The sequence below is a fragment of the Ranitomeya variabilis genome, chromosome 2, assembly GCF_051348905.1.
Source record: "Ranitomeya variabilis isolate aRanVar5 chromosome 2, aRanVar5.hap1, whole genome shotgun sequence".
Taxonomy (NCBI): Eukaryota; Metazoa; Chordata; class Amphibia; order Anura; family Dendrobatidae; genus Ranitomeya; species Ranitomeya variabilis.
In genome coordinates, this window is record NC_135233.1 from 523,613,959 (window position 1) to 523,641,617 (window position 27,659).

At 44.5% G+C, this 27,659-nt stretch overlaps 1 protein-coding gene across 5 annotated transcripts in view; it reads right to left on the reverse strand.

Moving 5' to 3' along the window:
* IMMP1L (inner mitochondrial membrane peptidase subunit 1) overlaps positions 1 to 27,659 on the reverse strand; it is a 90,567-nt gene that overhangs the window by 9,625 nt on the left and 53,283 nt on the right. For all 5 annotated transcript variants that reach the window (XM_077288063.1, XM_077288064.1, XM_077288067.1 and 2 more), the window contains 3 exons: positions 22,829 to 22,968; positions 20,778 to 20,866; positions 17,737 to 17,863 (listed from right to left, as the gene is read on the reverse strand). In XM_077288063.1, coding sequence (XP_077144178.1) covers positions 17,737 to 17,863; positions 20,778 to 20,866; positions 22,829 to 22,933 — 321 coding nt within the window. In that variant the 5' untranslated portion in view covers positions 22,934 to 22,968. The remainder of the gene's footprint in view (positions 1 to 17,736; positions 17,864 to 20,777; positions 20,867 to 22,828; positions 22,969 to 27,659) is intronic.

Consider the following 27,659-nt stretch of genomic DNA (forward strand, 5'->3'; position numbering starts at 1 on the left):
GGAGACCTTTAAGACTGTTTCCAAGGGTCAAAAATACAGCCGGTTTTCAGCTGCGGATATCGGCTGCATCTTACAATGCCGGTGAGTTTTGGGAAAACTCCTGCACAATCTGTGAAATACATCCACAGCATCAACTGACAGGAGCTGTGGGTTTGGGATCACCTGTACTGTGGCTTTCCAGCACTTTTTTCCACAGTGTCATCTGCAGCAGGTCCACAGAAAATCAGGTGAATGAGAAGGTGGTCTAAGGTACAGATAAGCAGAGGCTTTTCTGAAAGGAAGGTATGCGAGTGTCACAGTTCTAGCTGTTTGGATGGGATTTTATGAGATTGTGGTTTTGGTTGAGCACACATTACCAGATCAGGCCTTAATCCAGTAATGATGCCAAAAGCTGCTCCTGTAGAAGCAGTGACCACTGTTATTAGCACCTAGATGGTGGCCTGATTCTAACGCATCGGGTATTCTAGAATATGTATGCGTAGTGTATAGCACAGCCCACACACTACATTGCGCAGCCCACACACTACATTGCGCAGCCAACGCACTACATTGCGCAGCCAACGCAGTACATTGCGCAGCCCACGTAGTACATTGCGCAGCCCACGTAGTACATTGTGCAGCCTACGTAGTATATTGCACAGCCCACGCAGTATATTGCGCAGCCCACGTTGTATATTGCGCAGCCCACTTTGAATATTGCGCAGCCCACGTTGTATATTGCGCAGCCCACGTATATAGCAATGTGGGCATGATATCCCTGTTAAAAAAAATAAAAAAATAAATAAAATAAAAAATAGTTATATACTCACCTTCCGTTGGCGCCTGGATCCGGGAAGCGGTTACCGACGCCTGGGATCCACCGAAGCTCCGCCGAGCCGCTCGCCATCTTCCGTTCCCAGGATGCATTGCGAAATTACCCAGATGACTTAGCGGTCTCGCGAGCGCAAGCGGCTCGGCGGACTATGGAGTGTGAGTATAGCAGCTTTTTTGTTTTTTATTATTTTTAACATTACATTTTTTTTACTATTGATGCCGCATAGGCTGCATCAATAGTAAAAAATTGTGGACACACAGGGTTAATAGCAGCAGTTACGGAGTGCGTTACCCGCGGCATAACGTGGTCCGTTACCGCCGGCATTAACCCTGTATGAGCGGTGACCAGAGGGGAGTATGCGGGCGCCGGGCAGGGAGTAAGTAGCGGCCATTCTCTTCCGGACTGTGCGCGTCGCTGATTGGTCGTGGCAATGGTCGTGGGCGTTTTGCCACGACCAATCAGCGACTTGGATTCCATAACAGACAGAGGCCGCGATTAATGAATATCCGTGACAGACAGAAGGACAGACAGAAGTGACCCTTAGACAATTATATAGTAGATGGGAGTGGGCCGGCAAAACACAAGTGTAAGCTGGAGTGCCAATCAGACATCCAGAGATATCGGGCCAAAGGAGGGAAAGAGCATGCATTATTGATGGCCTGCACTGGATAGAGATTTATTACAGTGATTATACGTAGAATAAGGCAAATCCACTAACATTTAAAAAACCCCACAAAAATGGCCAGTCCATGTCCAAAATATTGGACAGCGGGAACAACCAACCACATGTTCAAAAAAAGAGCCCTAAAGTCTTTGTAGCATAGCGACTGGGATATGGACTCTAATGTCTGATTGTTTAACAGACCCTGGAACCAGAGCTGCCACAACTCTTCAGATGATTGGTGAGAAAACACTGTTGCTTTAGTTAAAATTCTTTAAAATATCAGAAAAATGTATTTAGAAAAATGCATGGTGCTTCAGTGAAACCTGGTGCTGGCAGTGTCCTTATGTGGGGCTGCATGAGAGTCGCTGGTGTCAGGGAGCTACATTTCATTGATGGTATCATGTATTCACAGAAGTACTGCTCTATAGTGAAAGAGAAGTTGCCGCCATCACTCTGCGCCCTCATACACAAGCACTTTTCCAACATGGCAATCATTGATACAAAACACATCTGTTGCATTTCCAAAGAAGGGTGAAAGAGTCAGTGGCAAAGTGTCTCCTGATCTGCACCCAACTGAACCCCTATGGGGAATTCTGGAGAGACAAGTTGTCGTCACTCTCCGTCCAGGCTCTAAAAAGAGCTCCTTCTTGTGGAATGTAAAAAGATGTCGCAATATGTCGCTGTCTTGTTCATTCCATGCATAGAAGACTTGGTGGTGTCCTTAAAGGTAAGGTACCGCGTTTGTAGATCATTAATAAATCACTGTAATGTAGCATAACATGCTGCTATAACCATACCTCCCAACTTTTGAAGATGGGAAAGAGGGACAAAGTTTGCGGCGCGCTTCGCGCGCCGCGGCAAATTTTAGGCCACGCCTCTGACCACACCCATTCATAATTAGTCACACCCATATCCACGTCCCAAGCACACCCATTTAGCACTGCTGATCACACTGTTTCATATACAATAGTTATAAACAAAAAAATATGGCCACACAGTGCTCCATACTGTATAATGACCACACATGATGCTCCATACTGTATAATGACCACACATGATGCCCCATACTGTATAATGGCCACACATGAGGCTCCATACTGTATAATGAACACACATGATGCTCCATACTGTATAATGACCGCACATGATGCTCCATACTGTATAATGGCCGCACATGATGCTCCATACTGTATAATGACCGCACATGATGCTCCATACTGTATAATGACCGCATGCATACTGTATAATGGCCGCACATGATGCTCCATACTGTATAATGAACGCACATGATGCTCCATACTGTATAATGACCGCACATGATGCTCCATATTGTATAATGACCGCACATGATGCTCCATACTGTATACTGGCTGCACATGATGCTCCATATTGTATAATGACCACACATGATGCTCCATACTGTATACTGGCTGCACATGATGCTCCATATTGTATAATGACCACACATGATGCTCCATACTGTATACTGGCTGCACATGATGCTCCATATTGTATAATGACCGCACATGATGCTCCATACTGTATAATGACTGCACATGATGCTCCATACTGTATAATGACCCCACATGATGCTCCATACTGTATTATGGCCACAGTTCTCCATACTGTATAATGACATACAGGCACGCAGCTCACACACATGCAGCATCACACACACAGTATCACACATACACACGCAGCATCACAAACGCAGCTCACAAACACATGCAGCTTTGACACAAATGCATCACACATGCAGCCATCACACACACACACAGCCATCACACACACACACGCAGCCATCACACACACACACGCAGCCACACACACACGCAGTCATCACACACACGCAGTCATCACACACACACGCAGTCATCACACACACGCAGTCATCACACACACGCAGCCATCACACACACACACGCAGCCATCACACACACACGCAGCCATCACACACACACACGCAGCCATCACACACACACACACACACACGCAGCCATCACACACACACACACGCAGCCATCACACACACACACACGCAGCCATCACACACATGCAGCCATCACACACACACGCAGCCATCACACACACACACACGCAGCCATCACACACATGCAGCCATCACACACACACACGCAGCCATCACACACACCCAGCCATCACACACACCCAGCCATCACACACACCCAGCCATCACACACACCCAGCCATCACACACACACACTCAGCCATCACGCACACACACCCATCACACACACACACCCATCACACACACACACCCATCACACACACACACCCATCACACACACACACCCATCACACACACACACCCATCACACACACACACCCATCACACACACACACCCATCACACACACACACCCAGCCATCACACACACCCAGCCATCACACACACCCAGCCATCACACACACTCAGCCATCACACACACACTCAGCCATCACGCACACACACTCAGCCATCACGCACACACACCCATCACACACACACACCCATCACACACACACACCCAGCCATCACACACACACACCCATCACACACACACACCCATCACACACACACACACACCCATCACACACACACACACCCATCACACACACACACACCCATCACACACACACACACACACATCACACACACACACACACACCCATCACACACACACACCCAGCCATCACACACACACACCCAGCCATCACACACACCAGATACCTCATACACACATGACACACACAAATGCAGCATCACACATCTCACACACACACACACATCACACACACACAATCTCCTCTGTGGTGCAGGGGCGGCTGATCTGTCCATGTGCACTGCAGCTCTTCAGTTTCTCCGGCTGCTCACAGCTCTGCACTGTCCCGGCACCTCCCCCGTCTCTCCTTCTCTGCCGGGATAGCAGCTAAGAGCAGGAGAAGCCAGAGCTCCGTGCACACACAGGAGGAAGTGAGTCGCTGACCTCTCATCTTGATCGCTGCTGGCTCTCTTCCTCAGCGTGGCAGCGCCGCACACACAGGGGGCGGGGGAGGGATCGGTCGGGAGGAGACCCAGCATGTATAAGAAAAAAAAAAACAGCCACAAACCTCAGCTACTCAGGTGCCGCCCCCTGCATTGTCCCTGCCCTAGGCACGGGACATTAGTGTCCCGCCCGGGATCCCGGGGCTGGCTGTCAAAATCAGGACAGTCCCGCGGGATCCGGGACGGTTGGGAGGTATGCTATAACCAAGTTTTAAATGCATGTGAAACAGGTTTCGTGTGTTATATGTGTTTAAAGAAGGAACTGGGGGCTGACATCTTGGTTTTGCAGCAGTAGCAGGGCACTAACAGTGTCATTTTACAGCACCCCATGGACATAGGAGATAATAGACCGGCGCTGACCCTATCTTTAACATTGGAGAGGTGTTAGCAGTGAGCTGGGCACGCCTCTGTGGGCTGCACAACTCACTGCTGTAGGTGTGACTAGCAGCCATTTTATTATAGCCCAGTGCTCTCTGCCCAGCTCCACTTACTCTCTATCACAGGAGCTCCATTCACTCCATTAAGCTGCATTCCCAGCCTGCAGAGAGGTGACATCTGACACCTCTCTCAGCCATACAATGTATCTCTCCCCTCCCTCCACAATGCCTGGCCATTCACTGCAGACCTGGAGCTCCTTCTTATCTTACTGAGGGATGAGTCACAGACAGCTCTGCACAGACAATGCTGCTCCATACACACCACAAACTATAAACTGCTGGTGATAGCAGATCACAGGGCAGTCACACACAAAATGGCTCTGCCCTGTGATGCTGCTCTTCATTCTGCCCCAGGGATGTTAGACCACCCAAAAGGGGAGGGAAATGCTGATGTCAGCAGTTACTGCCCAGATTTTCCAGCTAACAGTAAAGCTGGTAAGTCTTACTATAGCTGCTTGAGGTCTAGAACGGAAAATGCTCCCCCTAGTGGTCAATATATATATTTGTAAGAAAATATATAATATTTTTCATATAGAAATGTTTGCAAACAGTGCAAACATTGCATTAGTACATTTTATTTACTATTTTAAGCTTAATTTCACAAAAAAACAAACTACAAGAAAACTGGTGGCACCTTCCCTTTAAAAATCATGGAGGTCGTACAAAATACTAGATGTAGTAGGTTTTGATATGGGTGTATTCGTTTTTGCATCAACTAATTTGATTACAATTGAAGATTTATGTAATGAAATTTATATTAACCAGACTTTCATGTTAAGGGTTAAAAATATGTTCTATGAAAATCAGTCTTTTAAAAATGTTGGAAATTGTTCTTGAGTTCAGTGAGATATGGATTAAAATCTTACTTTTCAAAGGGGGTGTACTCATTTATGCTGACCACTGTACATCCAAGTTGTTTGGATCAGCTTGCTTTCTACATATGGACAGAAAAGGTCTATACGGATTGCGGTGTACTACACTCAGGGCTCAAGCAGAATGAAAATGCGTGTAATAGTCTTCTCAGTCTGTGGATTATTATTCAGAGTCAAGTGAGTGTAAATTGATTGATACATTGCTCTAATAGCATCTTAACAGTATTTTTTTCATTCGTCACAAAAAGAAATCAAGGTGGGCAGTATTAAACCCCTCCGTGCTAATTTGGCTGGTCTCCCTCTCTCGTTTTCAGTACCGCGATTTGCAACAAAGATTCACTCATCTCTATTTAGTGTCCCTTTAGGCTATGTGCACACTTTGCGGGGTCCTCTGCGGATTCTCCCACAGCGGATTTGATAAATCTGCAGGGCAAAACCGCTGCGGTTATCCCTGCAGATTTATCGCAGTTTGTTTTGCGGTTGCGGGTTTACTCCTATACTATTGATGCTGCGTATGCAGCATCAATAGTAATGTTAAAAATAATAAAAAATGGTTATATACTCACCCTCTGACGTCCCGATCTCCTCAGCGCTCCACGCGTCGGTCCGGTTCCAAAGATGCTGTGCGAGAAGGACCTTCGTGACGTCACGGCCATGTGACTATGATGTCATCTCAGGTCCTGCTCGCACAGCAACTGAGACCGGACGGCCGCATGCAGCGCTGAGGAGTGAGTATATCATTATTTTTTATTTTAATTCTTTTTTTTTTTTACACAAATATGGTTCCCAGGGCCTGGAGGAGAGTCTCCTCTCCTCCACCCCGGGTACCATCTGCACATTATCCGCTTACTTCCCGCATCGTGGGCACAGCCCCATGCGGGAAGTAAGCAGATCAATGCATTCCTATGGGTGCAGAATCGCAGCGATTCTGCACAAAGAAGTGACATGCTGCGGAATGTAAACCGCTGCGTTTCTGCGTGGTTTTTCCCGCAGCATGTGCACAGCGGATTGCGGTTTCCATAGGGTTTACATGTAACTGTAAACGCTATGGAAACTGCTGCGGACCCGCGGTAAAAACCGCAAAGTGTGCACATGGCCTTAAGGTAATAAAACAGATTATGGGACAGAGGAAAGGTGATTTAGACGTACACAATTGTTATAAAGAATAATTTTACAAACAAAACCAATTGTAAATGGCTAACACTAATGTGAATATGATATTATCAAAATGAATTGATGTCCACAGTGAATGGATCACAGCTCCGAGGTAATTCCATTTAGCAGTGCCTCACACCAGACAACGCATTTACACTATGCAGCTATTGATTGTCAGGGGCGCGTCACTGAGAAATGCAGACGTATCCCAGTTCTTTATCACACACAAATTGACAAAAAGTTCCCTATCTATGGCTCAGGGCTGTATTAGGGTCATTAATAAGTACTCATTCCTCCTAAGTGACAAGTTAGCTGCACTGTTCTCTGTAACCCTCTCAAAGCAGTGGGATTACAGACGCGGATACAATAGAAAGAGAATGAATTGGATATTAAAAATCTGAATTCCGTCTTATCTTCAGGTTTTTCTACAGCAGGTTTTAGCATTGATCGTTTACAGTTCTGATATTCTTGGTGAAGGAGGAAGTGCGTGAAACAGAAAAAATAACAGGTGTTGCTATGGTATAGTTAAAGAAAAAGGTATTTGCACATCAAAAGAATTCCATTATCATTATTTTTTAAGACCCTACAAAATGCTAGTTCCCCAATAAATATTTATTTATATGTAAACTAGATGGAGGCCGGATGCTATCGCATCGGGAGGGCAGTAATGTCACGATGGGGGCAGGCTTTGCAGCGTTGAGAATCCCCCCCCCCCATGTGCTCACCCACCTATCCACTCTCTCTTTCCCCATGTGCTGACTTCTCCCGTCTGTGCTCTCTTCTTTGACCTCTCTACCCCATGTGCTATCCCCCTTGTCTGCTGTTTCTCTCCTTCCTGTGCTATGTTCTCCCCTCAAAGACAATACTGACATTACAGGAGATCGCAGAGGATACATTTTGTGAGGTAAAATATTTAAATATTAAAAACAGTCAGTGTAATATTTTACCTCACAAAATGAATCCTCTGTGATCCCCTGCTGTGATGTCAGTATTGTCTTTTGCTTCCTCCCCTGCCCAGGAGATGTGGTATTCTCCATACACAGTCAGACACAATTTTTAAGTTCGTGGGAAAACCCCTTTAATGTGACTGGCTTCCTCTGCCTGTAGACACGTCACGCATCTGCCGCCGGGATCAGCCAAATGATTCAATGCGCCTGCGCGAATTACGCACAGGCGCAGTAAATCAGACCGCCGCCATCTTTGTGCAGACACATAACTGCAATCACATTAAAACTGCGCAAGCGCTCCTCCTGTGCAAAGATGGTGGCAGTCAGTGAATCATTCGGCTGATCCTGGCGGCGGCGTGTTCGTGATGGTGTTACCGCGCAAGAGGCTGCATACGGTGTATACAGTATATGTGCGTGTGTGGTGCGTACGGTGTGTGTGGGTGTGTGTGTGTGTGTGTGTGTGTGTGTGTGTGTGTGTGTGGTGCGACGGTGCAAGAGGCTGGTACCACCAGCAGTTTCCATATGGAGACACCCATCACTTGAGTGTCCCAATATGGAGGTCGATGACCTCCGCCACTTGGAATTCTGGGATCTGGACACATCTGGATGGAACAGGATGTGAAGACATTACAAGTATATATTAAGAAGATGGTATGGTTACCTGGGAATTTACTGCTGTTGTGGGTTTGACAAAATGTGACAGGCTGATGTATCCCACTGCTCCAACGCGCGTTTCGCCTCACTTGCTTCTTCTTGGGGGCTTTTATTGGGGTCATGACTATCTCGAGACCTTAGCAAACCTTTAGCTTATTGTGAAGGATGGATGTTTTATATATGCACTAGCGTTATACTACCTGCTACATTTGTAAAGATTTAGCCTTATTTATCTATACCATACACAGGTTTATGGTTTACCTTTAGAGGTATTCCTTGTTTTATATGTTTCTATCTAGGATTTTATATTTAAAGGGAATCTGTCACCTACTTTTTCGTATATAAGCTGTGGCCACCGCCATCAGGGGCTACAGCATTCTGTAATGCTGTAGATAAGCCCCTGATGTAACCTGAAAGATAAGAAAAACAAGTTAGATTATACTCACCCAGGGGCGGTCCCGGTTCGATGAGTGTCGCGGTCCGGCACCTCCCATCTTCATGCGATAACGTCCTCTTCTTTGCTTCCTGACGCGGCTCCGGCGCAGGTGTACTTTGTCTGCCCTGTTGAGGGCAGCATAAAGTACTGCAGTGCGCAGGTGCCGGGAAAGGTCAGAGAGGCCCGGCGCCTGCGCTCTGCAGTACTTTGCTCTGCCCTCAACAGGACAGACAAAGTAAGCCTGCGCAGGAGCCACAGCAGGAAGCAAAGAAGAGGACGTCATCGTATGAAGATGGGAGGCGCTGAACCCGGACCGCGGCTCCCATCGGACCGGACCGGAACCGCCCCTGGGTGAGTATAATCTAACTAGTTTTTCTTATCTTTCAGGATACATCGGGGGATTATCTACAGCATTAAACTGATGTACAATAACAAATTGTATTGTGGTACCGTGTTAGCCAGAAAAATCGATGTGAATACTTTTCTGCCCAATGATGACAGAAGTATTCTAGGAGTGATAGTCTAGGAGTCTAGGAGCTAACCAGGAAATAATATGTTTGCAAGCTTTCAGAGCACAGTGGCTCCTTCTAAAGGCAGGATTACAAATAGATTAATAAGAAAAGAGCACAACATTTAAAGAATATTACAGGAGGACATTTGTTAGGGGGTGGGAAGTGTGATGAGTCCATAGATAAGCCAAGGTAATCAAATTAGGCATTTTCTTACAAATGGAGAGGCAGTGGGAAAAATGTTCTTAGTTATCTGGAGTCCTTCTGGTGGAGATGTGAATTGTATCCATGTAGTGATTCATAAACTATGCAAAGACTACAAACTAGGATGAATCTACACAGACACACAATCAGGAATGAAATGGACACACCTGTGGGAAAACATTTCTCTGGACCTGGACACAGTATGACAGACTTTAAAGTCTTAATACTAAAAGGTAATTTTAAGGACCACAGGGAAAGAAAAATTTGGGAATACAAACTAATGAATATGTTTAATTTGTTGACACTAGGACTCAATTTAACACCTGGATTTATGAGTCACTACGTGGATACAATTCACACCTCCACCAGATGGACTCCAGATAACTAAGAACATTTTTCCCACTGCCTCTCCATTTGTAAGAAAATGCCTAATTTGATTACCTTGGCTTATCTATGGACTCATCACACTTCCCACCCCCTAACAAATGTCCTCCTGTAATATTCTTTAAATGTTGTGCTCTTTTCTTATTAATCTATTTGTAATCCTGCCTGAAGAAGGAGCCACTGTGCTCTGAAAGCTTGCAAACATATTATTTTCTGGTTAGCCAATAAAGGTATCACTTCTAGAATACTTCTGTCATCATTGGGCAGAAAAGTATTCACGTCTACAGCATTAAAGAATGCTGTAGCCCCTGCTGGCGGTGGCTCAGTTTATATACGAAATATGAGGTGACAGATTCCCTTTAATTCTTTTGAATTTTGTACTATCGCATAGATCTGGGGTAATATAGCATCACAGAATTTTGGTTTATTAGTATTACAGTGCCTCAGACCAGTGATCAGAGTAGGGACTAGGTACATAAAAAGAATGGATTAAAAAAAATGATAATAAAAACAATTAAACTGCAGTTTAATGTGCTGCTCCGGTCGTCTTCTACGAATTGTGACCTGTAGGATTGCTTCAGTGTTTATTAGGTGAACTAGAAGTCACTTCTCCTTGTAAGTCTATGAGAACCAGAACGAGGCCAGAACCAGGCTCCCATGGACGTACACTTAGCTTGTGACCGTTACCTCTGACTTCAAGTCAGTCAGACGCTGCGGGACCAGAGTGGCGTGGAGAACAGCTGAAGAGGGAGGCTAGTGAGGGAACTTACATTAGTGGCACCACTCCAGAGGTGAAGTGAAAAGAAAACTAGAGTGGTGCTTTAAGTTAGGGTTTCTATCTAAATCTCCACAAAAAAGTTTCAGTCAAAATAGCTGATGGAACCAATCACTATAATGAGGAAGATGGAGTCCCTTTAGACCAGTGTTTCCCAAACTCCAGTCCTCACGGACCCCACGGGTCATGTTTTCAGGATTTCCTTAGTATTGCTCAAGTAGTGGAAGTATCATCAAGGCATCAGGAATTCTCTCACCTGTGCAACACTATGGAAATCCTGAAAACATGATCCGTGGGGTCCGTGAGGACTGGAGTTTGGGAAACACTGCTTTAGACTCTGCTTAGTTTCTGTTCCATTCTTGTTTTGACATTTTTGGCATACACAAAAACGTTGGTGACCATGATTTTGCACACCTCTAAAAAGATGGATCCCATCGAAATAGAGGTCAGACTGAGTCTGTCATCCTCATGCATAGTTCTGAAAGGTTCTGTCTAAATTACGCTTTTTGCTGCATTTGACGGACACCCAATGCAAGTGCTCAGCGTAGAGAACAAGATAACTGTGAATTCAGCTTTAACCCCTTCCCGACCCATGACGCCTATGCGGCGTCATGGAATGATCGCATCCCTGCAGATCGGGTGAAAGGGTTAATTCCTATTTTACCCGATCTGCAGGGAGAGGGGGAGTTGTACTTCAGCCTAGGGGGGGTGGCTTTGCCCCCACGTGGCTACGATCGCTCTGATTGGCTGTTGAAAGTGCAACAGCCAATCAGAGCAATTTGCAATATTTCACCTATGAAAATGGTGAAATATTGCAATCCAGCCATGGCCGATGCTGCAATAGCATCTGCCATGGCTGGAAATCATGTACTGGCCCCCCCCACCGCCCCCGATCTCCTCCCCAGTCGTCCGTTCTGTCAGGTACACCCCTCCGTCCCCCTGTTCGCTCCCCCGTGCTCCTGTCCGCTCCCCCGTGCTCCTGTCCGCTCCCCCCGTCCTCCGATCCCCCCCCCCTGTGCTCCGATCCACCCCCCCACCACCCCCTCATACTTACCAATCCTCCCGGTTTCCGGCCGTCTCCTCGCTGGGCGCCGCCATCTTGGAAAATGGCGGGCGCATGCTCAGTACGCCCGCCGAATCTGCAGGCTGGCAGATTCGTTACAGGTACATTTTGATCGCTGTGGTAGGTTCTACCACAGCGATCAAAATAAAAAAATAATAAACCCCCCCCCCCTTTATCACCCCCATAGGTAGGGACAATAATAAAATAAAGAAAATATTTTTTTTTCTTTTACCACTAGGGTTAGGGTTAGAACTAGGGGTAGGGTTAGGGGTAGGGTTAGGGTTACGGGTAGGGTTAGGGTTATGGCATGTGCACACAGAGCGGATCGGCCGCGGATCCGCAGCGGATTGGCCGCGGATCCGCAGCAGATCGGCAGCGGATCCGCAGCGGATCGGCCGCGGATCCGCAGCGGATCGGCCGCGGATCCGCAGCGGATCGGCAGCGGATCCGCAGCGGATTGGCCGCGGATCTGCAGCGGATTGGCCGCGGATCCGCAGCGGATCGGCCGTGGATCTGCAGCAGATTGGCAGCGGATCGGCCGCGGATCCGCAGCGGATTGGCAGCGGATTGGCCGCGGATCCGCAGCGGATTGGCAGCGGATTGGCCGCGGATCCGCAGCGGATTGGCCGCTGCGAATTCGAAGCAGTTTTCCATCAGGTTTACAGTACCATGTACACCTAAGGAAAACCAAATCTGCTGTGCCCATGGTGCGGAAAATTCCGTGCAGAAACGCTGCATTGTATTTTCCGCAGCATGTCAATTCTTTGTGCGGATTCCGCAGCGGTTTACACCTGTTCCTCAATAGGAATCCGCAGGTGAAATCCGCACAAAAAAACACTGGAAATCTGCTGTAAATCCGCAGGCAAAACGCAGTGCCTTTTACCTGCAGATTTTTCAAAAATCGTGCGGAAAAATCTCACACGAATCCGCAACGTGGGCACATACCCTTAGGGTTAGGGTTGGAATTAGGGCTAGGGTTGGAAATAGGGTTAAGAATAGGCTTGTGGTTAGGGTTACGGATAGGGTTAGGGGTGTGTTGGGGTTACAGTTGTGGTTAGGGTTGGGATTAGGGTTACGGTTGGGATTAGGGTTAGGATTAGGGTTGGAATTAGGGTTACGGTTGTGTTGCGGTTAGGGTTGTGGTTAGGGGTGTGTTGGGGTTAGGGTTGTGATTAGGGTTATGGCTACAGTTGGGATTAGGATTAGGGGTGTGTTGGGGTTAGTGTTGAAGTTAGAATTGAGGGGTTTCCACTGTTTTAGGCACATCAGGGGTCTACAAACGCAACATGGCGCCACCATTGATTCCAGCCAATCTTGCGTTCAAAAAGTCAAATGGTGCTCCCGCCCTTCCAAGCCCCGACGTGCGCCCAAACAGTGGTTTACCCCCAAATTTGGGGTACCAGCGTACTCAGGACAAACTGGGCAACAACTGTTGGGGTCCAATTTCTCCTGTTACCCTTGCAAAAATAAAAAATTACTTGCTAAAACATAATTTTTGAGGAAAGAACAATTATTTTTTATTTTCACGGCTCTGCGTTATAAACTTCTGTGAAGCACTTGGGGGTTGAAAGTGCTCACCACACATCTAGATAAGTTCCTTCGGGGGTCTAGTTTCCAAAATGGGGTCACTTGTGGGGTGTTTCTACTGTTTAGGCACATCAGGGGCTCTGCAAATGCAATGTGACGCCCGCAGACCATTCCATCAAAGTCTGCATTTCAAATGTCACTACTTCCCTTCCGAGCCCTGACGTGTGCCCAAACAGTGGTTTACCCCCACATATGGGGTATCATCGTACTCAGGAGAAACTGGAAAACAACTTTTGGGGTCCAATTTCTCCTATTACCCTTGGAAAAATAAAAAATTGTGGGCTAAAAAATCATTTTTGAGAAAAGAAAAATTATTTTTTATTTTCATGGCTCTGCGTTATAAACTTCTGTGAAGCACCTGGGGGTTATAAGTGTTTACTATGCATCTAGATAAGTTCCTTGGGGGGTCTAGTTTCCAAAATGGGGTCACTTGTAGGGGAGCTCCAATGTTTAGGCACACAGGGGCTCTCCAAACGCGACATGGTGTCCGCTAATGATTGGAGCTAATTTTCCATTCAAAAAGCCAAATGGCGTGCCTTCCCTTCCGAGCCCTGCCGTGCGCCCAAACAGTGGTTTACCCCCACATATGGGGTATCATCGTACTCAGGACAAACTGGACAACAACATTTGGGGTCCAATTTCTCCTATTACCCTTGGGAAAATAAAAAATTCTGGGCTAAAAATCATTTTTGAGGAAAGAAAAATTATTTTTTTATTTTCACGGCTCTGCGTTATAAACTTCTGTGAAGCACCTGGGGGTTATAAGTGTTTACTATGCATCTAGATAAGTTCCTTGGGGGGTCTAGTTTCCAAAATGGGGTCACTTGTAGGGGAGCTCCAATGTTTAGGCACACAGGGGCTCTCCAAACGCGACATGGTGTCCGCTAACGATTGGAGCTAATTTTCCATTCAAAAAGTCAAATGGCACGCCTCCCCTTCCGAGCCTTGCCGTGCACCCAAACAGTGGTTTACCCCCACATATGAGGTATCGGCATACTCAGGAGAAATTGCCCAACAAATTTTAGGATCCATTTTATCCTGTTGCCCATGTGAAAATGAAAGAATTGAGGCTAAAAGAAATTTTGTGTGAAAAAAAAGTACTTTTTCATTTTTGCGGATCAATTTGTGAAGCACCTGGGGGTTTAAAGTGCTCACTATGCCTCTAGATGAGTTCCTTGGGGGGTCTACTTTCCAAAATGGGGTCACTTGTGGAGGAGCTCCAATGTTTAGGCACACAGGGGCTTTCCAAACGCGACATGGTGTCCGCTAACGATGGAGATAATTTTTCATTCAAAAAGTCAAATGGCGCTCCTTCCCTTCCGAGCCTTACCATGTGCCCAAACAGTGGTTTACCCCCACATGTGAGGTATTGGTGTACTCAGGAGAAATTGCCCAACAAAATTTAGGATCCATTTTATCCTGTTGCCCATGTGAAAATGAAAAAATTGAGGCTAAAATAATTTTTTCGTGAAAAAAAGTACTTTTTCATTTTTACGGATCAATTTGTGAAGCACCTGGGGGTTTAAAGTGCTCACTATGCTTCTAGATAAGTTCCTTGGGGGGTCTAGTTTCCAAAATGGGGTCACTTGTGGGGGAGCTCCAATGTTTAGGCACACGGGGGCTCTCCAAACGCGACATAGTTTCCGCTAAAGATTGGAGCCAATTTTTCATTGAAAAAGTCAAATGGCGCTCCTTCCCTTCCGAGCCCTGCCGTGCGCCCAAACAGTGGTTTACCCCCACATATGAGGTATCAGCGTACTCAGGACAAATTGGACAACAACGTCCGTGGTCCAGTTTCTCCTTTTACCCTTGGGAAAATAAAAAAAATTTTCGCTAAAATATCATTTTTGTGACTAAAAAGTTAAATGTTCATTTTTTACTTCCATGTTGCTTCTGCTGCTGTGAAACACCTGAAGGGTTAATAAACTTCTTGAATGTGGTTTTGAGCACCTTGAGGGGTGCAGTTTTTAGAATGGTGTCACTTTTGGGTATTTTCAGCCATATAGAACTCACAAACTGACTTCAAATGTGAGGTGATCCCTAAAAAAAATGGTTTTGTAAATTTTGTTGTAAAAATGAGAAATCACTGGTCAAATTTTAACCCTTATAACTTCCTAGCAAAAAAAAAATTTGTTTCCAAAATTGTGCTGATGTAAAGTAGACATGTGGGAAATGTTATTTATTAACTATTTTGTGTCACATAACTCTCTGGTTTAACAGAATAAAAATTCAAAATGTGAAAATTGCGAAATTTTCAAAATTTTTGCCAAATTTCCGTTTTTTTCACAAATAAACTCAGAAATTATCGACCTAAATTTACCACTATCATGAAGCCCAATATGTCACGAAAAAACAATCTCAGAATCGCTAGGATCCGTTGAAGCGTTCCTGAGCTATTACCTCATAAAGGGACACTGGTCAGAATTGCAAAAAACGGCAAGGTCATGAAGGGGTTAAGTACAATCAAAAATGTTATGTACCCCAAAATGCTACCAATAAAAGCTCCAACTTATCCAGCAAAAAACAATCCCCCTCTCAGGTCCGTCACCCGTCATTGGAAATACAAGGTTTTTAAACGTTACTGGTAACTAAAAAAACAACAACATACAGTAGCGGTCCTAGAAAACATCCAGCAAAATACACACTGTTAGGCCACGTTCACATGTTCAGCATTTGGTCAGTATCCTACATCAGTATTTGTTAGCCAAAACCAGGAGTAGGTGAAAAATGCATTAGCATCCACATAAATGGCTTTACCAAAATAGGAAGGGCCCACACAACAATTAAGGAGTTGGGCGTTTCCAGAAACAAAAGCATGGCCGAAAGTAAGGGTACTACACATGAGTGAGAGAGAGAGAGTGCGAGAGATGTTTTACAAGCTCCAAAGTTCGGGTCATCACTCATTTCTATGGGGTTTGGGTCAAGGTTCAAGTTTGGGTACAGTTCTCGTACCTGAATCTAACTTTGGCCTAAAGTTTGGTCGAGGACGATGAATCCGAACTCCCCCCCGTCCGCTTATACCTAGTGAGAACTACAATGGCATATTATGCAATCTTCCCTCTGTAACAGCCACTGCATGCTTATTTCTTGAAAATATCTGATAGGCCCAAAAAATTACTGCTTCCATAGTGGGATTCTAAGAGGGGATTTAATTTCTAAAATGGGTTCACTTATAGGAATTTATGATGTTATTGTACCTCAGTGATCTGCAAATGACAACCACAAACTATTCCAGGAAAATCTTTACTAGAAAAGCCAAACACCACTTCTTCATAGTAAAAACAGATCCAATACAAATATGTACACAGGCATTAATACCATAACCCCGAAAAAGTAAAATAAAAAATGCCAGACAACAAAGAAATAAAAATACAATGTTATTGCATTGTAGATAAAATCCCCTTAGCAATTAATGAAGGACTAAAGGTAGATAATGGAAGTACATTTGGGTGAGTAATGCTGTAAGGTTTTAAATGAAATGGCAAAGCTATTACCGGTGAGCATGGTGACTCTAATCCATTAGTAGAGGGCTACCTACCTGTGCTGGCTACACACATGTACACAGATAGATAAGAGACACCACTAATAGGCCACGTAACACGTAGTGATGCTCTAGGTACAGCCAATGTAAACAAAAGATGGCTGCCTTATAATAAGCTATAGGAAAAGCAAAGAAATATCAGTAAGTCAAATGTACAAAGTGGCCATAGTTAAAAGGATCGCATGTATACAGCCACCTGGGGGAAAACATACCTGATGTGCGTTTCGCTAAGGCGCCTCGTCTGGTGTCTTCCGCTTTTACTCAGTTTGTACTGGAACTTTTTTTTTTAAATACTGGATCCATTACAACTGGAGGACAACTTGGCACATGAATGGAGCCTGAGAATTTTCTGCATATCCCCCTTAAGTAAATGTTAAAGGATTATTCCCATCTCTGCTTTTCCTGGCTAAATGGGACCGGCCACAGTAGGAAAGGGCTGAGGCAAAGAGCGCTTCAGCCATTACTATGAGGCCATGTCCATAATTAACGAGTTAATGGGATAACGAGTTTTCTACATCTGAAATGTTATTTTTAAATCTGTTCAACTTCATATTCTTCATCTTGTTATGTCCATGATATAAATGTTCACCCTCATCTAATTCCATTTTGCAGCCATTCTTCCCATGTGCAGAACGCGGGGAGTACTTACATATGTGTGCCTCTTGATGAAGTCTGATGGGCTGCTAGTACAGACTTTGTCACCTTCCAATCCAATTACCCTTTTGCAGATGTTAATGCTTGGCTTGTTTGGACTCTTTGCAATTACAATGTCACCCCTGGAATCAGAAAACCGTTTTAGAAGCCCAAGGAAAGCAAACACAAAAGCATCACAACAATGTAAGCAAAACAGTAAAATATACAGTATATATACAAAAAAGAATGTTCCAAAGGGGCAAATCTCAACAATAATATTAGCAAGCTTATATGCATGAAGGGAAAAAACAAAAAAACATGGAAATATACTTTTAATAGAAGATCTGCACCTGGCATCCTGACTGAATGCCAAAGCTTGAGAAAGTCCTGCAATGCTCCAGTGAAGCAGCAAGCAAAGGAGACGGAGCCAAAGGTAGCTATGTCAGCTCATCTGGGACCGACTCCCCCATACTTCTAGCTGGGGACAGAAAGTGCCAGCTGCCTGTGACAGACGAAGATTAGGGAGGGGGGAGAAAAGGAACTGCTTCACGGACTCATGGGGTACAAATGGTGCAGAGGAGGGTCTGGATCCCATAGCAAGTGTACGGAATCTAAACAATAATTAAAGATCATGTTGCAGAAGACTTTTGGTCTACTTTTGACTTGTTTCCTACTACACTGCCTGACTGTGGGCTCCTCACGATTCAGAAGCATTTTCTAGGTAAGGATTGTACATTGTGAGGGTTTTCCAATTCATACGAGACCAAAAAATAGCACAACTTCAATCTCTCGAATTTGTGACACATTTTGTCATGTATATATAGTATTCAAACTAGAGATGGAAGAACCCGAACAAGTAAAGTTCGGTGTCCGTACCAAACACCTACTGTTCGGGCACGGACACCGAATACGGACTTCACCTGGAAGTCAATGTTAGGCTACGTTCACATTCGCGGCGGGTGCCGCAGCGGCGCCGCATGCGTCATGCGCCCCTATATTTAACATGGGGGCGCATGGACATGCGTCGCACTTGCGTTTTGCGCCGCATGCGTCGCTGCGGCGCCCGCGTCCGGGCGCAGAGGACGCAGCAAGTTGCATTTTTGCTGCGTCCAAAATCAATTAAAAAAAGGACGCATGCGGCGCAAAACGCAGCGTTGTGCATGCGTTTTGCTGCGTTTTTGTTTGCGTTGTGCGCTGCGGCGCCGACGCTGCGGCGCACAACGCAAATGTGAACGTAGCCTTACTGTTCGGGTGCCCGAACACCGGGTGTTTGTCACGCTGTCATGTGCAAGACAGGGCGCCAAACACCGCTTCTGATCAGCGGTGAAATCATTCCCGCCAGTCAGAGAGCCGCGGTTCCCGTGCTGTCAAAAGACAGATAGTTGTGATCGGAGGTATAAAGTTTACCTTCGGTCACTGGTGTCAGCTGATGGGACTACAGCTCCCATCATCTGACGCCTGCTGCCCCTAATAAAAGCGAGAGCATGAGTGGCTGATGGAAGTATTCATTAGCCAGATCCTGCGATGTAAATAAATAATAAAAGGCACATCTATTAGATGCACCAATTCTGGCGCTTTGCCCAGCTCTTCCCACTTGCCCTGTAGCGGTGGCAAGTGGGGTTCATATTTGTGGGGTTGATGTCACCTTTGTATTGTTAGGTGACATCAAGCTCACAGCTTAGTAATGGAGAAGAGTCTATCAGACACCTATCCATTACTAATCCTATAGTTGTATGGTAAATAAGTACATGGCCAGAATAAAGTTGTTTATTAGAAATAAAACAAAACGCAGTTTTACTTTTTAATTTAAAAACAACAAACACAGTTATACTCACCTAACGCCTAATTCCACCAAAGCCCTCGTCTTCTGTAATAAAACAAAAATTAAGAAAAAAACAATATCCCTCACCTATCCGTTGTTCTGTTCCATGCCGTAATCAATGTCTGGGGGATGACCAGTTTTCAACATGGACGGGTTGATTATAACTGTGTTTGTTATTTTTAAATAAAAAAAGTAAAATTGTGTTTTGTTTTATTTGTAATAAAGGACTTTATTCTTGCTGTGTCTTTATTTACCATATAACTATAGGATTAGTAGTGGATAGGTGTCTTATAGATGCTTGCTGCTTAGGTCACCGACCACTGGTTTAACAGTGGTGGCTGAAAAGGCACAGTGCTTACAAGCGCTCCCGACAGAGCTTGTAAGCACTTCTCTGAATCTGGCTGGGATCTATGGAGTGCACTCTTAGCTCACGATTCAGGCCAGCTGCCTCATAGGGCGTTATCAGAGAGCGCACAGTCTGGGCCAGTCACTAGTCTGAACTGTCAATAAAGAGTACCCCTCCATTTCTATGTGTCTACAAATCCTTGGAGGAATCGGACTGAACAAATATTGTCCACAAAGTGGTGATAAAGAATTAAAACCATGTGGAGATTGCACAGGCAGCATGTATCAGGCACCGGCTGTCGGATTTCAGCTATGTATGTTTCACGCTGCAGCATTTCAGAGACGAACATACTTTACAAGCTGTCGGGGACACTAGATCTCTGTGTGCTTGTATAGTGAAAGACCTGGCAGTCACTGGCAGTGGGTTAGGAGAAGCCACCAGGTCCTGACTCTCCCCTGCGACTCGGTCCCCAGAGGCTTTTAAAGTATACTTTCTCTGAAATGCCGCATTATACATGGCTGGCATCATACAGCCAGTGATTGATACATGCTGCCTGTCCATTATGCAGCATGTATCAGCTGTCGGTTCCCCTGTAAGGGTTATTACAGGCTACAGTGCAGTAGATCTACAACCAACTGGATGACTGTAAATGATAATGGAATATAGCATTCAGGAGAATGAGGGCAGCAACAAGTCAGGGTATAATAATCATCAGTCCTCCACATCTGGTGGTGGGTTAACAGGATAGTAGGAGCCAGCCCTCCACAGCTATGGATCATAACGCGCAAAGTCAATGACAACTAGAGGTGGCCACAATACAGAACTGCTGAGATAAAGCAAAAATAATATAAAGTGATAAGATTTCACAATTTGGCAAGAGCTTACTCACTTGTGAATTGAATAAAGGTGTCGACTCAAGTTGTCGCATACTAAAATGTCATAATTCTGTATGGTGGGTTCCATTGATGGCCCAGAACACTGCAAGAGAGAGGTTACATGTGACTATTATTATTATTCATTTATATAGCACCATTAATTCCATGGTGCTGTACATGAGAAAGGGGTTACATACAGGGTTATAGATATCGTTTACAGTAAACAGGTTTACAGTGACAGACTGGTACAGAGGGGAGAGGACCCTGTGCTTGCGGACTTACATTCTATGGGATAGTGGGGAAGAGACAGAAGGTAGGGGTGAGGCGGCGGCTCTGGCGGCGGCTCGGTTATTGTAGGCTGTAGGCTTTCCTGAAGAGATGGGTTTTCAGGTTCCGTCTGAAGGATCCGAGGGTGGTGGATAATCGGACGTGTTGAGGCATGGAATTCCAGAGGATGGGGGATATTCGGGAGAAATCTTGGAGGCGGTTGTGTGAGGAACGAATAAGTGTGGAGGGGAGTAGGTCTTGAAAGGATCGAAGATTACGTGAGGGAAGATATTGGGAGATTAGTTCAGAGATATAGGGAGGGGACAGGTTGTGGATGGCTTTGTAGATCAGTGTTAGCAGTTTGAACTGGATTCGTTGGGGGATTGGGAGCCAGTGGAGGGATTTGCAGAGGGGAGAAGCAGGGGAGTAGCGAGGAGAGAGGTGGATTAGCCGGGCAGCAGAATTGTGGACAGACTGGAGTGGTGCAAGAGAGTTAGCTGGGAGGCCACAGAGGAGGGTGTTGCAGTAATCGAGGCGGGTGTTGATGAGAGCATGCACAAGAGTTTTGGTAGATTGTGGGCTGAGGAAGGAACGGATTCTGGCAATATTTTTGAGTTGGAGGCGACAGGAGGTGGCAAGAGCTTGGATGTGAGGTTTGAAGGACATGGCAGAGTTGAGAGTTACCCCGAGGCAGCGGATTTCAGGAGCGGGAGAGAGCGTGATGCTGTTTACCATAATAGATAGATTGGGTAGGGGGGATACGTAAGGTGGGAGAAAGATGATGAATTTGGTTTTGTCTACATTGAGTTTAAGGAAGTGAGAGGTGAAGAAGGAGAATATGGCTGACAGACACTTCGGGATTCTGGACAGCAGGGAGGTGACATCTGGGCCAGAGAGGTAGATCTGAGTGTCGTCTGCATACAGGTGGTACTGGAAGCCATGGGACTTTATGAGTTGTCCTAGGCCAAGGGTATAGATGGAAAAAAGTAGGGGCCCTAGGACAGAGCCTTGAGGGACTCCAACAGAGAGAGGGCGGGATGAGGAGGCAGTGTGGGAGTGGGAAACGCTAAATGTGCGGTTGGATAGGTATGAGGCAATCGAGGACAGGGCGAGGTCTTTGATGCAAAGGAAGAAAGAATCTGTAGCAGTAGGCAGTGATCGACTGTCGACAGCAGAGGAGGACAGGTCAAGAAGGAGGGGGATGGAGAACTGTCTGTTAGCTTTGGCTGTGACTAAGTCATTAGTAATTTTTGTCAGGGCAGTTTCGGTGGAGTGGTGAGGGCGGAAGCCAGATTGGAGGTTGTCAAGGAGAGAGTTAGATGAGAGGTGGGAGGAAAGTTGACCATGGACATGCTGCTCAAGGCGCTTTGAAGCAAACGGGAGCAGTGATATGGGGCGATAGCTGGGCATAGCAGTTGGGTCAAGGTTAGTTTTTTTGAGGATGGGTGTGATGGTGGCATGTTTGAGGGCAGAGGGGAAAGTAACAGAAGAGAGCGATAGGTTGAAGAGATGGGTTAGGGCTGGAATAAGCGTGTTAGTGAGGTTGGGGAGCAGGTGGGAAGGGATGGGGTCAAGTGCACAGGTGGTAAGGTGTGATTTGGAAAAGAGGCGAGTAAGCTCTTCTTCGGTGATGTTGGAGAGGGAGGTTATTAGGGAAGGGCAGAGGTCTGGTATATGGAGTGGTTGGGGTGGTGGACAAGTAAAGGTTTGCCTTGACTATCACACCAATACAGTTGTCATACGCAAATCACTTAAATAAAAATTACTTTTCCATATTAAATAACCAAGTGAGACTTACAACCACTATTTCTCCAAGATACTCGAATGTGCAGTGAGCTATGCAGCCGTACTGAATGGCGTACCCCAGGAAACCCAGTGTCTTCCCGATCACCTTCCTGATCATACTAGATGTTCTTTATTATTTCGTTATCTGCTGACCTGTAAGACAAATACAATAAAATCATGTCTACTGGGATAAAAGAGGTTCATGCATTTGCTCCTGAATATTTTGTAAAGGTAGAAGCCTCAATTCAAGATTTCTCATTTTAATATGAATATCTTTATTCAGGGGTAAATCTGTTTAGGATTGATTCACTGACAGGGATTGCCCCACGCTCCATGAGTCCTACTAGGGCATACATACATCATATGCCTTCTGATTACTGTATTAAATCACCTACTGTATAAAGGGAATCTGTCAGAAAGATCAACTACCTCAAACCACATATAACGGCACGGGTGAGGCTGGTGCACGAAAGGGAAACAACCTTGGGAGGCAGAAGATTGGGAAGTGCTTTGCTGCACCAAGAGCATTTAACCTCTTTACCCCGAAGGAGGTTTGCACGTTGACGACCAGGCCAAAATTCTACAATTCTTGCCAGTGTCACTTTATGAGGTAGTAACTCTGGAACGCTTCAACGGATCCCACTGATTTTGAAATTATTTTTTCATAACATATTGTACTTCATGATAGTGGTAAAATTTCTTTGATATCACTTATGTTTATTTGTGAAAATTTAGCAATTTTCAAATATTTAATTTTTATGCCCTTAAATCAAGAGATATATCACACAAAATAGTTAATAAATAACATTTCCCACATGGCTACTTTATATCAGCACAATTTTTGAAACATAATTTTTTTGTTAAGAAGTTATAAGGGTTGACCAGCAATTTCACATTTTTTCAACAAAATATACAAAACTATTTTTCTTAGGGACCCCAGTACATTTGAAGTGGTCTACATGACAGAAAAAAAACAAAAGTGACATTATTCTAAAAACTGCACCCCTCAAGGTGCTCAAAACTGCATTCAAGAAGTTTATAAATCCTTCAGTTGCTTCTCAGGAATTTTTAGAATGTGGAAAGAAAAAATAAACATTTAACTTTTTTCACAAAAATTTAACTTTAGACCCCAATTTTTTTTTTTTTTTTTTTTTTTTAAACAAGGGTAATAGGAAAAATGGACCCAAAAATTTGTTGTGCAATGTCTCATGAGAATGCCGATACCTCATATGTGGGGGAAAACCACTGTTTGGGTGCATGGCAGAGCTCGGAATGGAAGGAGCGCCATATGTCTTTTTGAATGCAAAATTTGCTGGAATAATTAGCGGAAACCATGTCCCATTTGGAAAGCCCCTGATGTGCCTACACAGTGGAAACCCCCCAGAAATGACACCTTTTTGTAAACTAGACTCCTCAGGGAACTTATCTAAATGTGTAATGAGCACCTTGAACCCGCAGTTTATAACATTGAGCTGTGAAAAAAAAAAAAAAAATTCCCACAAAAATGTTTTTAGCCCAAAGTTTTGCATTTTCATAAGGGTAACAGCAGAGATTGCACCATACAATACTTCGGGTCAGTACAATTACAGCGATACCTCATTTATATAGTTTTTTTTATGTTTTGGCGCTTTTACAAAAAACTATTTTATAGAAAAAAATAATTATTTTTGCATCACTTTATTCTGAGAGATATAATTTTTTAATTTTTCCACTGATGGAGCTACATGACCGCTTGTTTTTTGCAGGACAAGATGACGTTTTCAGATATGCCATTTGTATTTATATTACGCTTTTGATTGCGTTTTATTCCACTTTTTATTCTGCAAAATGGTGAAAAATAATGGTCCCCCCCCCCTTTTTTTTTTCTTACAGTGTTCACTGAAGGGGTTAACTAATGGGACAGTTTTATGGGGGTGGGTCGTCACTGATGCGGCGATACCAAACATGCACTTTTTATATATAAATACCATAAACATTTACCAGTAAAATATATGTTTTTAAAATTATTTTCTGAATTGTTTAAAAAAAAAAAAAAAAAAAAAAAATTTTTTTTTTTTTAACTTTTTTATTTTGTCCCACTATGGAATTTTCACTTTCAGTAGTCTAATCGCTGTTATAATCCATGGCAATGCACGAGCATTGTTATGGATTATAACTGTCAGTGCTGCACTGACCGAAGCCTCTAATACTCGGCGCATGGTCTGAGTGGCTTGCCGTAGCCGGGTGACCCGGATGTTGTCATGATGACATCTGGTCACCGTGACAGCAATCAGGACTCTAGGATATCGTCGCGGGGTCTCCGATCCAAGGGCAGGGGGGCTTCCTTCCCTCTGCTTACTCGCTATATGTTGCTATCACAGCATTTACGGGGTTAAAGGAGAGCCGAGCTGATAATGACAGCTGACACCCAGCGGAGATGGTGTGCACGGGGTTACTGACAGATTCCCTTTAGATGGCCTGTCACCAGGTCAAAAATGGACTGTTTTCGTTGCTTACAGGGTAATAATTCAGAGGAACCTAAAGATACGCCTAAACAAAATCCTGTCAAGACCATGAAAATTATCACTGAATCAAAAAAGCCCATAAATCTGAAGCGTATGGCGGATACAAAAATAAATAATAAAAATTACAGAATGCTCATGTGTACAGCTGGAATAAAATATGAGCAAAAACATCATTTTTGGTATGGTGACCCTATTTAAAACAGGTTTTTGTAACTTTTTTTTTTGCCAATTCTCTATATTACTATCTTTATTAAAAAATTACTGTATATACAGTGCATACAAGTAGTATTCAACCCCCTGCAGATTTAGCAGGTTTACACATTTGGAATTAACTTGGCATTGTGACATTTGGACTGTAGATCAGCCTGGAAGTGTAAAATGCACTGCAGCAAAAAAGAATGTTATTTCTTTGTTTATTTTTTTTTTAAATTGGGAAAAGTATTTTCAGAGGGTCATTTATTATTCAACCCCTAACCCACCAGAATTCTGTTTGGTTCCCCTAAAGTATTAAGAAGTAGTTCAGGCACAAAGAACAATGAGCTTCACATGTTTGGATTAATTATCTCTTTTTCCAGCCTTTTCTGACTATTTAAGACCCTCCCCAAACTTGTGAACAGCACTCAAACATGGTCAACATGGGGAAGACAAATGAGCATTCCAAGGCCATCAGAGACAAGATCGTGGAGGGTCACAAGGCTGGCAAGGGGTACAAAACCCTTTCCAAGGAGTTGGGCCTACCTGTCTCCACTGTTGGGAGCATCATCCGGAAGTGGAAGGCTTATGGAACTACTGTTAACCTTCCACGGCCTGGACAGCCTTTGAAAGTTTACTCCCGTGCCGAGGCCAGGCTTGTCCGAAGAGTCAAGGCTAACCCAAGGACAAGGAAGGAGCTCCGGGAAGATCTCATGGCAGTGGGGACATTGGTTTCAGTCAATACCATAAGTAACGTACTCCACCGCAATGGTCTCCGTTCCAGACGAGCCCGTAAGGTACCTTTACTTTCAAAGCGTCATGTCAAGGCTCGTCTACAGTTTGCTCATGATCAATTGGAGGACTCTGAGACTGACTGGTTCAAGGTTCTCTGGTCTGATGAGACCAAGATCGAGATCTTTGGTGCCAACCACACACGTGACGTTTGGAGACTGGATGGCACTGCATACGACCCCAAGAATACCATCCCTACAGTCAAGCATGGTGGTGGCAGCATCATGCTGTGGGGCTGTTTCTCAGCCAAGGTGCCTGGCCATCTGGTCCGCATCCATGGGAAGATGGATAGCACGGCCTACCTGGAGATTTTGGCCAAGAACCTCCGCTCCTCCATCAAGGATCTTAAGATGGGTCGTCATTTCATCTTCCAACAAGACAACGACCCAAAGCACACAGCCAAGAAAACCAAGGCCTGGTTCAAGAGGCAAAAAATCAAGGTGTTGCAGTGACCTAGTCAGTCTCCTGACCTTAACCCAATTGAAAACTTGTGGAAGGAGCTCAAGATTAAAGTCCACATGAGACACCCAAAGAACCTAGATAACTTGGAGAAGATCTGCATGGAGGAGTGGGCCAAGATAACTCCAGAGACCTGTGCCGGCCTGATCAGGTCTTATAAAAGACGATTATTAGCTGTAATTGCAAACAAAGGTTATTCCACAAAATATTAAACCTAGGGGTTGAATAATAATTGACCCACACTTTTATGTTTAAAATTTATAAAAATTTAACTGAGCAACAAAACTTTTTGGTTTGTAAGATTTATGCATCTGTTAATAAATCCTGCTCTTGTTTGAAGTTTGAAGGCTCTAACTTATTTGCATCTTATTAAACCTGCTAAATCTGCAGGGGGTTGAATACTACTTGTAGGCACTCTGTGTATGTATGTATGTATGTATATATATAATTATATAGGTCCTTCTCAAAAAATTAGCATATAGTGTTAAATTTCATTATTTACCATAATGTAATGATTACAATTAAACTTTCATATATTATAGATTCATTATCCACCAACTGAAATTTGTCAGGTCTTTTATTGTTTTAATACTGATGATTTTGGCCTACAACTCCTGATAACCCAAAAAACCTGTCTCAATAAATTAGCATATTTCACCCGTCCAATCAAATAAAAGTGTTTTTTAATAACAAACAAAAAAACCATCAAATAATAATGTTCAGTTATGCACTCAATACTTGGTCGGGAATCCTTTGGCAGAAATGACTGCTTCAATGCGGCGTGGCATGGAGGCAATCAGCCTGTGACACTGCTGAGATGTTATGGAGGCCCAGGATGCTTCAATAGCGGCCTTAAGCTCATCCAGAGTGTTGGGTCTTGCGTCTCTCAACTTTCTC